This window comes from Centruroides sculpturatus, unplaced genomic scaffold (genome assembly GCF_000671375.1).
Source record: "Centruroides sculpturatus isolate CEXI.00-Female unplaced genomic scaffold, Cexi_2.0 scaffold898, whole genome shotgun sequence".
Classification (NCBI taxonomy): domain Eukaryota; kingdom Metazoa; phylum Arthropoda; class Arachnida; order Scorpiones; family Buthidae; genus Centruroides; species Centruroides sculpturatus.
Genome location: NW_019385136.1, coordinates 86,246 through 102,884, shown reverse-complemented (window position 1 = coordinate 102,884; position 16,639 = coordinate 86,246). Strand labels below are relative to the sequence as shown.

Below are 16,639 nucleotides of genomic sequence, written 5' to 3'. Positions count from 1 at the left end.
ATACCATTTAAGTATCATAATTGAATGCGTTATTTGGAATTTAAGTTATTCAAAAACCATCCCTATTTCTATGTGATGGCTTAATCTGTTACTTTTGTTTTCCAGACTCAGCTAGCCTAATAAATAATTAGAAGTGGCAAAAATGTTTGCAGACTGTTTTTCTAGTTTACATTTTTTTTAAATTTTTCCCTGTATATATATCGTTCGTTTTTATTGTACTTATGTGAAAAACTTTCAAACATCCATACCTCAAAAACTACCGAGAATAATGTCGGTGTTCGTACAGTTTTATGTTTACAACGATCTATAGTATTGCCTCCTGACTCGCTCCGTATAGTTGGGCGAGAGTTTAAGACAGCCCGTGATTTTTTAAGAAAGTTATAACCCAGTGCAACTGTAAGTTTCACCATTTAACATATTTACAAAAAGCTAGTAACAATAAGTTTACATTTTCTTCCATAATAATATACCAGACAAAAATTTGAGACTATCACAAAGTATTTCTTTAACATGAAATGTGTGTAATTTTTGTTTCAATTTACATATTCTTCTCGTTTGTTAACTTGAAAATGCATGCCAGTAAAATGGCAACTAATTATGAAAGCGCACAAATTTGTGCATATCAAAGATGCACCAGCAAAGTTAATTTAGATATTGGTTCTCCCCTGGGTAAAATGCCGACAACTAACAAAATTCCTGGAAATTTAGCTTGCCTCTTAATGGCGAAAGACATGTACAGTACTGTACAATATCTACATTAGACTGCGGAATGGTTAACCAAGAACATCAAACACCAAAGAGGACGGAATGCTGTTCCCATATCGCCCGTTGGAAGCTCTAGAGTGATGTTGCATGCATGGTATATAATGTACGGTACCAAAAGTATCGATACCATAAAGTCGTTTTGAACTCCTTGATTCCAAATACAGCTTGTAATAATAATAATCTGTCCGTAAGCCAATCTCGAACTTTTTGCCAGTGTATTACGGAAGAAAATTTAAATATATTAACAACAAAGAAAACGGTGAAATTTATTAAAATAAAAGCTTCAAAATTTATGCTGATTCAAATTATCGTGACATTTCATTGAATTGTATATAAATACAATTATTTACGAACCAGTCAGGAAAAGGTAGGAATATGTCGTAGCGCTGTGCTTCCTTTTTTTGGAAAAAATATATCATCATGGATACCATACGAAATATTGACTTGGCAAGAATTAACTGATAAATGCACAAACAAAGTGTGAAAGAAGTTACAGCTGAAGGTATCCAAGAATTCAACAAGAAGAGCCTATCTCTATATCGTTAGGTTGACCAAATTGTCAACCTAATCGATACAGCGGGACTAGATGTAGACAAGCAGGATATTGAAAAGTTACGGTGGGTTTCTGGTGAGAAACTTACCAAAGACGACCTTCGAGAACTAGCAAAACAAGGAATTCGTGTGCAACTGGAAAATAGTGATTCCGGAAACAAAAAACCCAAAGAATTTCTCTACAGATTTTCTTAGTAAAAGTTTGGTAAAGATAACCAAAATAGTTGATCAAATTGTAGCGAATGATCCAGATTTTGGAAGGAGTGCAATTAGCAAAGTAAGCATTTTGGATGCAATCTTTTGCTATCAACATTGCTAAACGAAAAATGAAACTACATGACGTTATCTCAAAAAACAAAAATTACAGAAGAGCCAGGACCTTTGTCACAAAAAATGAACTTACATTTCTGTGTGCATATGTTTGTGTGTTATTTAACATTAATTTTAAGTTATTTTTATATTAATTTGCATTATAATTAAAGTAAAATCCGTTTATTTTTGGTAGTGTGTTTCCCTATCCCTATACTCTATGTTAAAATGACCTCGTTTAACTCTATTGTTTAGCACTTTGTTGTCTAGGAATGCATCCCCCACAAAGTGGGGTCTTACTGTACTTACTTTTGCACGCTGTTTAATCATTTGGTTATAACAGTGGTTCCCAACCTTTTTTCATTAGCGTACCCCGTGACATGTCATATCTCTAGATTGTACCCCTCATTTAAGAAATTTAGTGAGTAATCGTATTGTTAATTTTACATATTGTAACTTTAAATTAAAGAAAAAAAAAACTAAAAGAAAAAATGTATAATAAAGTTGTGATTGTTGCAAGGAACATTTTTTATCTAATAATTTTTTAATACTATTAGTTTGTGATACATAATATATTATTTTTTCTGCCATAATAACTAACTTTTTTCTGTACCCCTAAACAACCTATCGCGTACCCCTAGGGGTACGCGTACCACAGGTTGGGAATCGCTGGGTTATAACATTCCTAAAAAAATTTACAGAGAAAATCATAGCGATCTTAAACTTTTACCTTACACCATATATTTCAATTGTATCTAAATACAAGTGGAAAGGAGACAAAAGATCAAAGAATAGTAAATCGATAAATGGAGGATGGTCCTGGACTAAAAAATAAAAATGCCGATCTCATAATTTAGAAAAATGGGCAATTAAGAGTTACTTAGATAAACAATCGGATAGACGTTTATATTTATTATATGTAGAATTATGAGCACGTGCACTAGAGTTATTGTCCGACAGTTATACTGCCAAAACCGATAACCACTCTTTATCGGAGGCCCTGTAAAATCGCTTTTGATCTCGCACTTGGACCGTCGCCGCAGCACAAAGAGACGGTGCCGTCCGTTTATTTCTAAATCGCGTAGAGCGATTCAGAGATAAACAGTTTCAAAATCGTCAGGTCTGCGGTAAATCGGCCGGACGTGCTTGGTTCAAGAACACGTACAAAAAAAAAATTATGGAATTACCAAATCCGGTAATGTGATGCTAAGAAGCACTTGCCTGATAGAATAAAATTTAAAATCCTTACTTGCGTAAGTATATAATTTGCATTTTACATTCTTGTATAAGGAAAAGCACTAATTCCAGAAATTTCTGGTCGACACGAGTTTAGATCATGTTAAATTAACTTCATTTATACGAAGTTCCAACACGTCCAGGAACTGGGAACGAAATCCCCATCTGGAACAAACCGTAAAAAATGACGTATCGCACTGCACTTGAATCCTTCGGTTGGTCGTCTGGCTATTTTCTATATAATATCACCAAATAATATGTTTTTTGCCAAAAAAAAATAATACGTCTAAACGACTCAAATTAACAATAAATGTAGTTATTATTTTCCATATTCTGTTATTATAAAATAATGTTAAATCTTAGTACAGTAGAACCTCGAAAACTCGTCCCTCGATAACTTAGCACTCCGGATAACTGGTCCACACCTTGGCAGGGCGAAAAAATCCTTAGTTAATTAATTTTCATTATAGACAGGCTTTATAAAAGTATAAAAGCTCTCATAAAGTATTTTTCTGAGGTCTGTCTTATCAGGTAAATTACTGTACACAGTGTATTCATTAATTTTCATTTTCATGTAGTAAAGGCTCTATGCCTTCATAAAGGACGTACTTTTCCTTTGTTTAAGGGTATTTGGTCAGTTTATTCTCTGTTATATTCTCAAGTAAACAATACATACAAGTACAGTACAGTATTTTCTGAGGAAATACTCATACTTATTTTTTTTAACCCCATTCCCGATAACTCGGCATTTTCACAAACTCGGCCACCCTTCGGTCCACATTAGGTCGAGTTTTCAAGGTTCTACTGTAATAAATTTCACTTCTTAAATTAAAAAAAATAAAAATACCACTAGAACTCTATTCTTTTCTTTAATTTATATTTTAATACATTTTTAACCCAAGGCAGACCTCTGAACGGGTTGAAAATGTTTGTTTTGATTAAACTAGTACTGGAAAAGTGTGTAAGGTGTAGTATGATTACTAGAACTGCACCTGTTATTTTGTGATTAGTATGTGCCTGCTACTCACAAATAATGTATTATTTGTTCTTGTATCACCTTGTGATATGACAACGGATAAGTGGCCCAAAGTCATCTAATGCTACTCGCGTGACTGGTCCATGGCCGAATTTTGGCATAAGTCATACGTCGATAGAAAATGCATATCGTACGGGATGCGTTGGGGAGACGTATTGCAGCACGTCCACATGCACCAATGACCATCCAGCAGTTGTCAACCGCACTGGTGGAGGAGTGGAATGCCCTACCACAGGAACTCCTTACCAACCTTGTGGCCAGCATGGGAGCACGTTGCAGAGCGTACATTGCCGTCCGTGGTGATCACATGATCACACACCCTACTAAGAATCATGTTCCACCTTTTTATAATGTCCATCAGAAATCACGGTGACTTCAGTGTAATTATTGTCGTTGAATAAAAGTTCATTTCTGTTTGTCTCGTTGCATATTTCTGTCAGTTACCTTCTGTACTATACTGTAGCAGTTCTTTCTATGTATGGGCCAAGTTTCATCGAGCTATATTACTTGGCAGTGACACAACACGTGAACATTACTTTCGTCCTCAAGTTTTGCACACCAGTGTAGAATAAAGGTATTGGGACACCCAATACCTTTATTCTACAATAATGGAGGATTACTTCCTAGAAAAGGCAATGCTCATAAAAGAAGCTAAAGGTTTTACGACAGGGTTTCCCATGCAAATGCATACTGCAATATATTAGGACTAAATAGAATTTAAAGTGTAGTTCAAATTAAATGCTTAAAATAATCCAAATGGAATGTACAATATTAAATTAAAATTTTTATAGTTTCCAATACTGTAATAATATTTTTTCATGTTTTGTACCACAACTTACAATGTAGTTTTTCCTTTCTTATGATATGAAAACCACATTGTAATAATTTAATGGCCATTTCAGGACTTGGCACAATACATTTAGTAAAAAAAAAAAAAAAACACTAATTTTCATCACATTACATGAATAAAATTAAAATTTGTCGACTAGTGTAATACTTTAATGCATTGAAACTTGCTTTCATTTACCAAATCCACAGATTACTCTTGTTTGTTTTTGAGTTTGCCAAGGTTTAAACAGTATTTTAATTAAATTATAAATTGAAAAGACAAAATTCTATATCGTTTTATACTTCTGTTAAAAATGCAATGGTTTTTGATTTCATAATTTTTATTTACACCAAGTTACGTCCAAGATTAAACTCTGGCGGGCTATTTACTGGTGAAAAACATTTAAAATCATTGACTGACATTAGTACTTACCAGACCGCCGGAAGCGCAGGCTGCCACCAATCCAAACTGGCCGCCATTCTTGATGAGTCTGTTTGCAGCGGTGGCCACCAGTCTCACTCCCGTGGCTCCAAATGGATGGCCGATGGACAGAGATCCACCCCAGGTGTTAAATTTTTCCAGAGGGGGAACACCCACCTAGAATTTATGCAAGTTAAAATATTTTCAAATATGTTCTTAAAAATAAAAAGTTACAGAATTCTGTTACTTTTAAATAAATTTTAATTAACTACCATTTAAAGACAAGTAGTTACAATCGAAAGGCCGAGTACAAGAGTGGTTTAACCCTCTCTGATATCAAAATAGAGCTAATGGTGTTGTACTGTACTTTTGTATATTAAATATATCATCTCTGGTTACTAGAGTTCAAATTGAGTATAAAATGTGAAAAACTAGAATGTGTCAACTTTATGGTACAATATTTAGACTTAAAAAAGTGGGGTTAGATCACCATTACACTTGATTTCTCAATTATCATCTTGTTTCAGATGTAGAAAATTAGCAGATTTCTCGTCATCCCTTACATTGTCAATATTTTTGAGTCGATATACTTTCTCACAAACTCACTTTATAGAAAACTTTGAGAAAGCCCACAAATTTCTTACGAATGACATTAGAAGTTCATTCTTCCAAACCGTTCCACAACATTTCTGCCTACACACTAATCGGCCACAAAAAATATCATAGCACATTTAATTTCATGTTCAGTTACTTCCATTTTGAAAACAATAAATAAATCAAACAAGTTAATTATCAAGAAACATGTGATTTAAAAAGCAATGTATAACTGGCTAAATTTGTCTGTCGGCATCTCTTCATCCAAACACCAATAATTTATCACCTCCAGCATGAAACACATTGGCACATGAATATTTTGAAAGTATTCAGACAATTATTATTATTATTATTATTTATTCTCAATATTTTTTAAAAATTAATTATCACTTTAAATTGTTTTGTTGTGGATTATGCAATTAAGAATTACTTTCATCATCATTCAAAAGAAATTTTTAACTTTTGCAAATATAACTATAAAGTAAGGTAGAACAAATCTATGCAAATATACATAAATAAAACAAAACTGATTTTACCAAGAGAGGTTCCGAAGAAAGATGGCAAAATTCGTTGATGCTGCACATCATAAGAAAATATGGCTATTTAAGAACACTAAAGTGTAATTAACAAAGAAACATTCAAACATTCAAACTTTTAATGAGACTGACTGGTATATAGCAGAAGTGACCAAACTTTGCTACAATAGGAACCATGTCAACTATCAGAAATATGAGACAGCCACATCCTCTTGGAACAGCATTTTATAGATACATAGTTAATCATCAGACAAGCGTGAAAAATGACAGATATGGTAACATTATTTCAAGAAAGTGCCGGGTCGGCATCATTCCTGCCGAAGGCTGCACAGTACCTACATATTTTAAAAAAATGCACATTGATATTAAAAAAAAAAAAATTGATCGTACAAATTAGTGAGGGACCAGAATTGTGAGAAACTTCATTTGAACTTTATAAAGAGAGATAAGAAAAAGGAAGATTGTTACAATCAAATGGACATGATCATTTTTTTTTAAAATACTTTCATACTCAATAAAAAACAGTGCATCACAATCTACAAGATCTGTGTCAACGTATGTGTGTCCGAAATAAAACTGACTACTAATGCACTCTGTAAAATATAGCACTCGTCCAACCACCAACTTGGTCAACATGAATTTTCACATCCACGAATTGAAATAGTGTCTATCTGTTTTCATTATTGTCTAACATTAGTCTCATAATCTGTGTGCACATCACACTACATAATAAGTAAACTTACAAAAAAATATTACACATAAGTAGGTAGTAAATACCGAGTTTATAAAAAGAAATTCTGTAAGTATATGGGAGCCATAATAAGGGTCTAAAAGAGTCACAGTTTGGTCACTGTGATTAAATAGTCAAGTAACAAAAGGGCACCTAGTTTTCGATGTTTTAAGATAACTTGAGCATTGTCGGGTATGTCAGCTAGTTTTTGAACAATAACTAGTTGACACTTCTACAGAAATATCGCATCTGTGATATTTTGTACAAAGGAGATAACACTAGTAGATATTGAAAATTACTTCTTGTCAATGTGCTCTGCAAAATAATTTGTAAACAACGACTTTAATAAAATCAATATTAATCTTCTGTTTTCAACAAATAAAACTTGCACTTATACCCAATTGAAGTATACATGTGGTTTTACCTTTATTAGAACAAAGAAATTTCAAAAAAGCACTAGATACTTTTTTGAAATTTCTGTGGTCTGTTGGTCCAATAAAGCAGGAACTACATGTAAAAACTTTAACATTCAAAATATTAAAAAATTTATCGTATTTAAAGGATTTAATTTATTTTTTAATTTTATTGTTCCGACTAAAATTAGACTATTTCTGAAACCATCTAAAAAGTTTCAAGTTCCTAAATCACTATTTTTTAAATAGAATGAATACAAATGAGATAGGTAATAAAATATTACTTAGCACAAATTACTAAAATGTGTTAACAAAAATAGTAGAAAGTAGTAAATTATACATTTCTTACGTCACATCATTCACATAAAACAGGATGAATTGTAATAGTATGCATAACATTAAAGAATAAATACACACATCAACAATTTGCATTTATTATAATTAAAATACTTAATCAATAATAATAAATTATTACTTACCCTTGAAGGTAACTTCATGTAATTTTTTGCAAACCAATCCGAATCCAAAGCTTTCAGATTTGCTAAGATTTGACCCTGAAAAAATACATATTTATTAAATTTTCATCACATTACATGAATAAAATTAAAATTTGTCGACTAGTGTAATACTTTAATGCATTGAAACTTGCTTTCATTTACCAAATCCACAGATTACTCTTGTTTGTTTTTGAGTTTGCCAAGGTTTAAACAGTATTTTAATTAAATTATAAATTGAAAAGACAAAATTCTATATCGTTTTATACTTCTGTTAAAAATGCAATGGTTTTTGATTTCATAATTTTTATTTACACCAAGTTACGTCCAAGATTAAACTCTGGCGGGCTATTTACTGGTGAAAAACATTTAAAATCATTGACTGACATTAGTACTTACCAGACCGCCGGAAGCGCAGGCTGCCACCAATCCAAACTGGCCGCCATTCTTGATGAGTCTGTTTGCAGCGGTGGCCACCAGTCTCACTCCCGTGGCTCCAAATGGATGGCCGATGGACAGAGATCCACCCCAGGTGTTAAATTTTTCCAGAGGGGGAACACCCACCTAGAATTTATGCAAGTTAAAATATTTTCAAATATGTTCTTAAAAATAAAAAGTTACAGAATTCTGTTACTTTTAAATAAATTTTAATTAACTACCATTTAAAGACAAGTAGTTACAATCGAAAGGCCGAGTACAAGAGTGGTTTAACCCTCTCTGATATCAAAATAGAGCTAATGGTGTTGTACTGTACTTTTGTATATTAAATATATCATCTCTGGTTACTAGAGTTCAAATTGAGTATAAAATGTGAAAAACTAGAATGTGTCAACTTTATGGTACAATATTTAGACTTAAAAAAGTGGGGTTAGATCACCATTACACTTGATTTCTCAATTATCATCTTGTTTCAGATGTAGAAAATTAGCAGATTTCTCGTCATCCCTTACATTGTCAATATTTTTGAGTCGATATACTTTCTCACAAACTCACTTTATAGAAAACTTTGAGAAAGCCCACAAATTTCTTACGAATGACATTAGAAGTTCATTCTTCCAAACCGTTCCACAACATTTCTGCCTACACACTAATCGGCCACAAAAAATATCATAGCACATTTAATTTCATGTTCAGTTACTTCCATTTTGAAAACAATAAATAAATCAAACAAGTTAATTATCAAGAAACATGTGATTTAAAAAGCAATGTATAACTGGCTAAATTTGTCTGTCGGCATCTCTTCATCCAAACACCAATAATTTATCACCTCCAGCATGAAACACATTGGCACATGAATATTTTGAAAGTATTCAGACAATTATTATTATTATTATTATTTATTCTCAATATTTTTTAAAAATTAATTATCACTTTAAATTGTTTTGTTGTGGATTATGCAATTAAGAATTACTTTCATCATCATTCAAAAGAAATTTTTAACTTTTGCAAATATAACTATAAAGTAAGGTAGAACAAATCTATGCAAATATACATAAATAAAACAAAACTGATTTTACCAAGAGAGGTTCCGAAGAAAGATGGCAAAATTCGTTGATGCTGCACATCATAAGAAAATATGGCTATTTAAGAACACTAAAGTGTAATTAACAAAGAAACATTCAAACATTCAAACTTTTAATGAGACTGACTGGTATATAGCAGAAGTGACCAAACTTTGCTACAATAGGAACCATGTCAACTATCAGAAATATGAGACAGCCACATCCTCTTGGAACAGCATTTTATAGATACATAGTTAATCATCAGACAAGCGTGAAAAATGACAGATATGGTAACATTATTTCAAGAAAGTGCCGGGTCGGCATCATTCCTGCCGAAGGCTGCACAGTACCTACATATTTTAAAAAAATGCACATTGATATTAAAAAAAAAAAAATTGATCGTACAAATTAGTGAGGGACCAGAATTGTGAGAAACTTCATTTGAACTTTATAAAGAGAGATAAGAAAAAGGAAGATTGTTACAATCAAATGGACATGATCATTTTTTTTTTAAATACTTTCATACTCAATAAAAAACAGTGCATCACAATCTACAAGATCTGTGTCAACGTATGTGTGTCCGAAATAAAACTGACTACTAATGCACTCTGTAAAATATAGCACTCGTCCAACCACCAACTTGGTCAACATGAATTTTCACATCCACGAATTGAAATAGTGTCTATCTGTTTTCATTATTGTCTAACATTAGTCTCATAATCTGTGTGCACATCACACTACATAATAAGTAAACTTACAAAAAAATATTACACATAAGTAGGTAGTAAATACCGAGTTTATAAAAAGAAATTCTGTAAGTATATGGGAGCCATAATAAGGGTCTAAAAGAGTCACAGTTTGGTCACTGTGATTAAATAGTCAAGTAACAAAAGGGCACCTAGTTTTCGATGTTTTAAGATAACTTGAGCATTGTCGGGTATGTCAGCTAGTTTTTGAACAATAACTAGTTGACACTTCTACAGAAATATCGCATCTGTGATATTTTGTACAAAGGAGATAACACTAGTAGATATTGAAAATTACTTCTTGTCAATGTGCTCTGCAAAATAATTTGTAAACAACGACTTTAATAAAATCAATATTAATCTTCTGTTTTCAACAAATAAAACTTGCACTTATACCCAATTGAAGTATACATGTGGTTTTACCTTTATTAGAACAAAGAAATTTCAAAAAAGCACTAGATACTTTTTTGAAATTTCTGTGGTCTGTTGGTCCAATAAAGCAGGAACTACATGTAAAAACTTTAACATTCAAAATATTAAAAAATTTATCGTATTTAAAGGATTTAATTTATTTTTTAATTTTATTGTTCCGACTAAAATTAGACTATTTCTGAAACCATCTAAAAAGTTTCAAGTTCCTAAATCACTATTTTTTAAATAGAATGAATACAAATGAGATAGGTAATAAAATATTACTTAGCACAAATTACTAAAATGTGTTAACAAAAATAGTAGAAAGTAGTAAATTATACATTTCTTACGTCACATCATTCACATAAAACAGGATGAATTGTAATAGTATGCATAACATTAAAGAATAAATACACACATCAACAATTTGCATTTATTATAATTAAAATACTTAATCAATAATAATAAATTATTACTTACCCTTGAAGGTAACTTCATGTAATTTTTTGCAAACCAATCCGAATCCAAAGCTTTCAGATTTGCTAAGATTTGACCCTGAAAAAATACATATTTATTAATTATAAATATTTACACTAATTATTTTAAACCTTTAATTTGAATGCATTTCAAAAGTTTCTTAAAAATACCACAAAATCTATAAATAGGAGATTGTACTTACAAATATTGTTGACAAGTAGCAGTTTATGAGAGAGTTACTATCAAATTATTTGGATTTAATTAATAAATTAAATATATAAAAAGTGTCAATACTAAAACACCATTGATTTATTGCCAAGTTTATAGATAATCCACACATGATATTAAAAAAAGCTATCTTTGCCCATATTATCAATTATAAATCACTGGATGTATTTATATTTAAAAGAATTATAAGCGATGCTTTTATTAATTTGCAATCGTTTTAATTAAATGCATAGTTTATTAACAAAAGGAAATTACAGATTAAAAAAGTTATATAGATCTTGAAACAAATTTAATTGACTACAAGCAGTTAAATTTATGTTTTGTTGATTAAAAAGCACTGAAAGTAAAATACTTTTGATAAATAAAACCATGGCAGTACTTTGGTAGCCAAAATGAATGAATGAAATATTTTGTTATAATAATTTAAAGTATAAAGATATAAAATTGTATTGAAAGGAATGGTTGTGATAGTGAATGTATGATATGAGTAAATTACAAGTGGTCCTCTACTTTTGAACAATCCATTCTTTTGTATGTTTTTTGGCCAACAAATAAAAATTTCAAGCTGTTGTATGAAGGCTTTGATACATAAAACAGACAAAAAATTTCTTTTTAGAAATGATTTTTATATGGTTAATTAGTACTTTTAACATTTTAAATATGTACTTAGTTAATGTTTACACTTTTTGCATACAGTTTCACTATAAAAATAGAGCATTTCCTACTTTAAGAGATTTTATAGTTTTCTTTTTAGGTCACTCAGAAAGAAATCACTTTTATATTATGCAAATCTATTACTCAACTTTCGGGCATTTGACTTTCATACAAATTTATGCTTTTTACAAATGCTTAAGTCCAGAAGTCAAGGGCCATTGGTATATAATCATAAGGCCAAAAATATTACAATTAAATGTAATAATTAAGTTGTTCTGATAAATCACTTTCTCAAGAGCATATAACTCCAAATTAAGATGTTTGTTCATTTCTTGCAACCAAAAATCTTTCAAAACACTAAGTCTCAGTGATTAAATGACTCTTAAACTTAATATAAACACACATAAAAACCTTTACTTGACCAGTAAAAATATATTTAATGAAAACAACAAACGTTTTCGACCGCCTTCCTCAGTCTTCCTCAGGTTTTAAATTCTGATATTCGAAAATCGTTGTGCTTAAATATTTAAACATTTTGGAACATATACATCTTTGCGAATAAAATTCATTACGCGCATGCGTATTAATCATTACGTACGTGAACCCAAATATTCACAAATATTATTTTACATATACATGTAAACGATGTATAACACCTTACATAGAGTTGTGGGGGCATTCTGCTTCATACGCAAACCTCCAAGCTGCCGAAATATTAATAGCATCTTTATAGTTGATACAGCTATTACGTAATCCTGCTTTATAAANATCAACTATAAAGATGCTATTAATATTTCGGCAGCTTGGAGGTTTGCGTATGAAGCAGAATGCCCCCACAACTCTATGTAAGGTGTTATACATCGTTTACATGTATATGTAAAATAATATTTGTGAATATTTGGGTTCACGTACGTAATGATTAATACGCATGCGCGTAATGAATTTTATTCGCAAAGATGTATATGTTCCAAAATGTTTAAATATTTAAGCACAACGATTTTCGAATATCAGAATTTAAAACCTGAGGAAGACTGAGGAAGGCGGTCGAAAACGTTTGTTGTTTTCATTAAATATATTTTTACTGGTCAAGTAAAGGTTTTTATGTGTGTTTATATTAAGTAAATTGGACCAGTACCAGGTGAGAAGTAACTTTGACTCTTAAACATTCTCAGAACAATGAATACAAAATCTATGGAGAGTTCTGGAAGTATTCAAGGCATGTCATCAGATTTAGGTCCAAAAATACACTCTGAATATTTTTATTTTTAAGAGAAACACCAGTAAATGAAATTCAATACAGACGAGTTATCACACAAAATATCTTTATAAGATACATTAATTACTTCACAAAATGGCAGCACTAATTATCTCTAGTTCAAGTTTCATAATAAAAATATAGCCTTCAAGCAATACAAAACTAATGAGAGCTGCAGATTTAGTATTTCACATATAATTTGAAAATAAATTCATCATTATATTCACTTAGATTAACAACTATTTGAATCGACAATCAGTAAAACAAATTAGAATACTTACGGCAAAAGCTTCATGAAATTCAAACACATCTATATCATTTAACGAAAGACCAGCTTTGTTTAGTAGTCTGGGTGTTGCATAAGCGGGTCTGCAAAGAACTTTTTGATATTTTATCACAGTAAAAACTAAAATAAGACTTCAAATTTTGACATACCCTAATAACAACTGATCTTTAGGATCTTGAGAAACATAAATAAAGTCTCTGAAAAAATTATTTATTGTTTTTAATACTAATAATAATTATGTAATATAAATTTACCTTCACTAAATTTACCTCAAATATGCTTTTGGCTTGAAACCTAGGGCTAATGCTTTCTCCTCTGTCATCAAAAGACATGCAGATGCACCATCAGTCTAGAAACAAACAGTCTTTTTAAAAAATTGCAAGTTTCTTGAAATAAGAATACTGATATCTAAACTAGGAATTTGTGTAGAAAATTAACAAAAGAAGGGATATCAAAATAAATTCTGAATAAAAAAAAATTTTCTAAACAAACATTGAAACTGTTAGAAAACATAAGATGAGCGGTGAAAACAGCTTCCACATTGGCTGAAAATTACATAACTAAAAAAGATTTGCAGATGACAAAATTCAAACACAATAATGTTTGCATTAAGATCTAATGTTTGAAATCATATCAAACACTTGGATAGACATAAAATAAATTTTGATTATGCTAATGGAATTTAGCATATTTTCACTATAGATTTGATAAACCATATTTATAGATTTACTTTAGCTAAAAAGTTATCTTAACATCAATATAATGCAATAATTTTCATACATAAATTTAATTGCCTTACTGTCCTTAATCATACTTTATTTTTAAAAAATTGTCTACGTGTACTTATTGGATTAATAGAACAATTATACCAGTGTATTAATTATCAACACAAGGAGTTCATAATCAGAAAAATCAAAAAAATCTTTATTTTATCACCTATAGTAGCTTTTCCTGTACACATAACATATGTGTTTTGAGCTATTTGGACCCTCTTCAGCAGTGTTACTACCACTATGTTCTAAAAATGTATATTACAATAAATAAATAGATAAAATTGTTAGAAAACTTTTCTCTGGAGCCTGTATTTTCTGTATTGGAAAAAATACAAGCTCCAGATAATTAAATTATGTTTGTTAGTAATGAAAAATAATTATTTTCAGTATGATGAAAAGTTTACACTCAAATTAATGGAATACCAATGGGAACACGCATAGGCCCAAGACTAGCAGAGATTTTCGTGATACATATAGATGAAAAAATTAAAAACATAGAAGGAATAGAATTTTATAATAGGTATGTAGACAATTGTATCATTATATTTGATAGTAGAAAAATAAATGAAGAATTAATTTTACAACAAGCCAACTTAATAGAGAAAAATATACAATTTGACATCGAGAAGGAAAGGACTAATAGTATTAATTACTTAGATATAACCATCAAAAGAAATGAAAATAAATTTGAATATAGAAAATTTGTTAAACCTATGCAAATACCAAAAGTTCTTAATTATAAATCAAATGTGCCAGCAACTATGAAATTTAATATTTTTAAAATTTATATTGATAAAATTAAAAATAGAACAAGTAACTTAGAAAATCAACAAATTGAAATAGAACAAGTTATAAAGATGTTTTTATTTAACAGCTATCAAAAAAAATTACTTGAAAAATGGCTATATTGGATAACTAGTAATGAAAATATAAATAAAGCATATGATTAAAAATATATAAATTTAGTCTATATACCTAAACTTTTTGAAAGAGTAAAAACAGTTTTAAATAGAAAAGTAAATTTAATATCAGAAAAGAATGATTTATTTAAGAGATATTTATATCACAGATCGGACAAAAAACTGATATAATGGAAGAAAAAGAGGTGGTTTATTCTTTTGATTGTAATCCAGTAAAAAACACACACAGGTGAAACTAAAAGGAAATTAAGAATAAAACAACATATATGGGCAATAAAAGGAAATTATGCAAATTCTGCAGTAGTAGAACATTGTAATAATAACAGATGTGAAATAAATTTAAACACAATCAAAATAAATAAAAAAGAAACCAATAATGTTAAACATATCTATATAAAAAGACAAAGCAATAGAATTAACAACAACTTAGGACATGAAATCCACCAATCATGGCAGAGCATAATTAATAACATAAACCAAAAGCAAAGGGGTATAAATAGACGGAAGAATTAAGTGACGGCTAATTTATTAGATTCATGAGAACATCATTTAAGTAAGTTTGCTAAATTTGTGATATTTATTTGTAATTTTTAGAGATATAATTTTAAATTTCCCTTTGTTTTAATATAGCAACATGTATTTGTGCAAACTTAAAATAATACTTCTATGTATGATTTATGCATAGCATATCTTGAAGTAATTGGATACAAAAATTCTAAGTTTTTTATTTAATGTTTTATTGTCAGGAATTTTTTGTAATTTTATCTATTTATTTATTGTAATATATATTTTTAGAATGTTATGGTAGCAACACTACTGAAGAGGGGCCAAATAGCCCAAAACACGTATGTTTTGTGTACAGAAATACAGTTTTTACTACAGGTGATAAAGATTTTTTGATTTTTCTGATTACGAACTCCTCCTTGCATTGATAACTAATACTCCAGTATAATTGTCCTATTATCCAATAAGTCCACATAGACAATTTTTAAAAAAATTTTCATACACCTTTGACATTCCTACAACAATTTCTATCTTTTCCTAAGAAAATTATCAAGTACAAGTTTATTGAAAGAATTTATTCCAGTTTTTCTTTTCTATAAAAGAATCGGTCAAATAAGAACAAATGTCATTTAGAAATATATTTGATTATTTTTGTTAAACCTTTTCGAATTAATTTATATGTTGAAAATTCAAATACTCACAGTACATTAATTCTATAATTAAATTATTATACAAAGTCAAAAAAGTTACTATGCAGCAAGAAATTTGTAATGATGTTAAAGTTATACATACTGTATTGCATACAAGACCTTCAAGTTCTATGTCCCACATTTCCACCTTGCAATAAATGGCATCACTTCTCACTCACAGATGTTCCAGTTTATAGAAGACTTCTTTGCCAATCACAATCACCTGTGGAATCTGGCCCACTAAATCTCCAGACCTCACTCATCCAGATTTTGAGGCCCC

General features: G+C 30.1%; 2 protein-coding genes across 6 annotated transcripts in view; one reads left to right on the top strand and one right to left on the bottom strand.

Annotated features, from left to right (window-relative positions):
- LOC111635279 (phosphatase and actin regulator 4-like) overlaps positions 1–4,282 on the top strand; it is a 96,197-nt gene extending 91,915 nt beyond the window's left edge. For 3 of the 5 annotated variants that reach the window (XM_023380194.1, XM_023380199.1, XM_023380201.1), the window contains one exon: positions 3,765–4,281. In XM_023380194.1, the coding sequence (XP_023235962.1) occupies positions 3,765–3,804 (40 nt within the window). In that variant the 3' untranslated portion in view covers positions 3,805–4,281. Of the gene's footprint in view, positions 1–3,764 lie in introns of all 5 variants that reach the window. The other 2 variants (XM_023380196.1, XM_023380198.1) reach the window with 2 other exon arrangements.
- A 3,791-nt stretch (positions 4,283–8,073) lies between these two features.
- The window catches only part of LOC111635280 (trifunctional enzyme subunit beta, mitochondrial-like), a 38,465-nt gene continuing 29,899 nt past the window's right edge, over positions 8,074–16,639 (bottom strand). The window contains exons 10-14 of the mRNA XM_023380202.1: positions 13,743–13,822; positions 13,623–13,670; positions 13,469–13,556; positions 11,054–11,128; positions 8,074–8,478 (exon numbers count right to left, since the gene is read on the bottom strand). Coding sequence (XP_023235970.1) covers positions 8,290–8,478; positions 11,054–11,128; positions 13,469–13,556; positions 13,623–13,670; positions 13,743–13,822 — 480 coding nt within the window. The 3' untranslated portion in view covers positions 8,074–8,289. The remainder of the gene's footprint in view (positions 8,479–11,053; positions 11,129–13,468; positions 13,557–13,622; positions 13,671–13,742; positions 13,823–16,639) is intronic.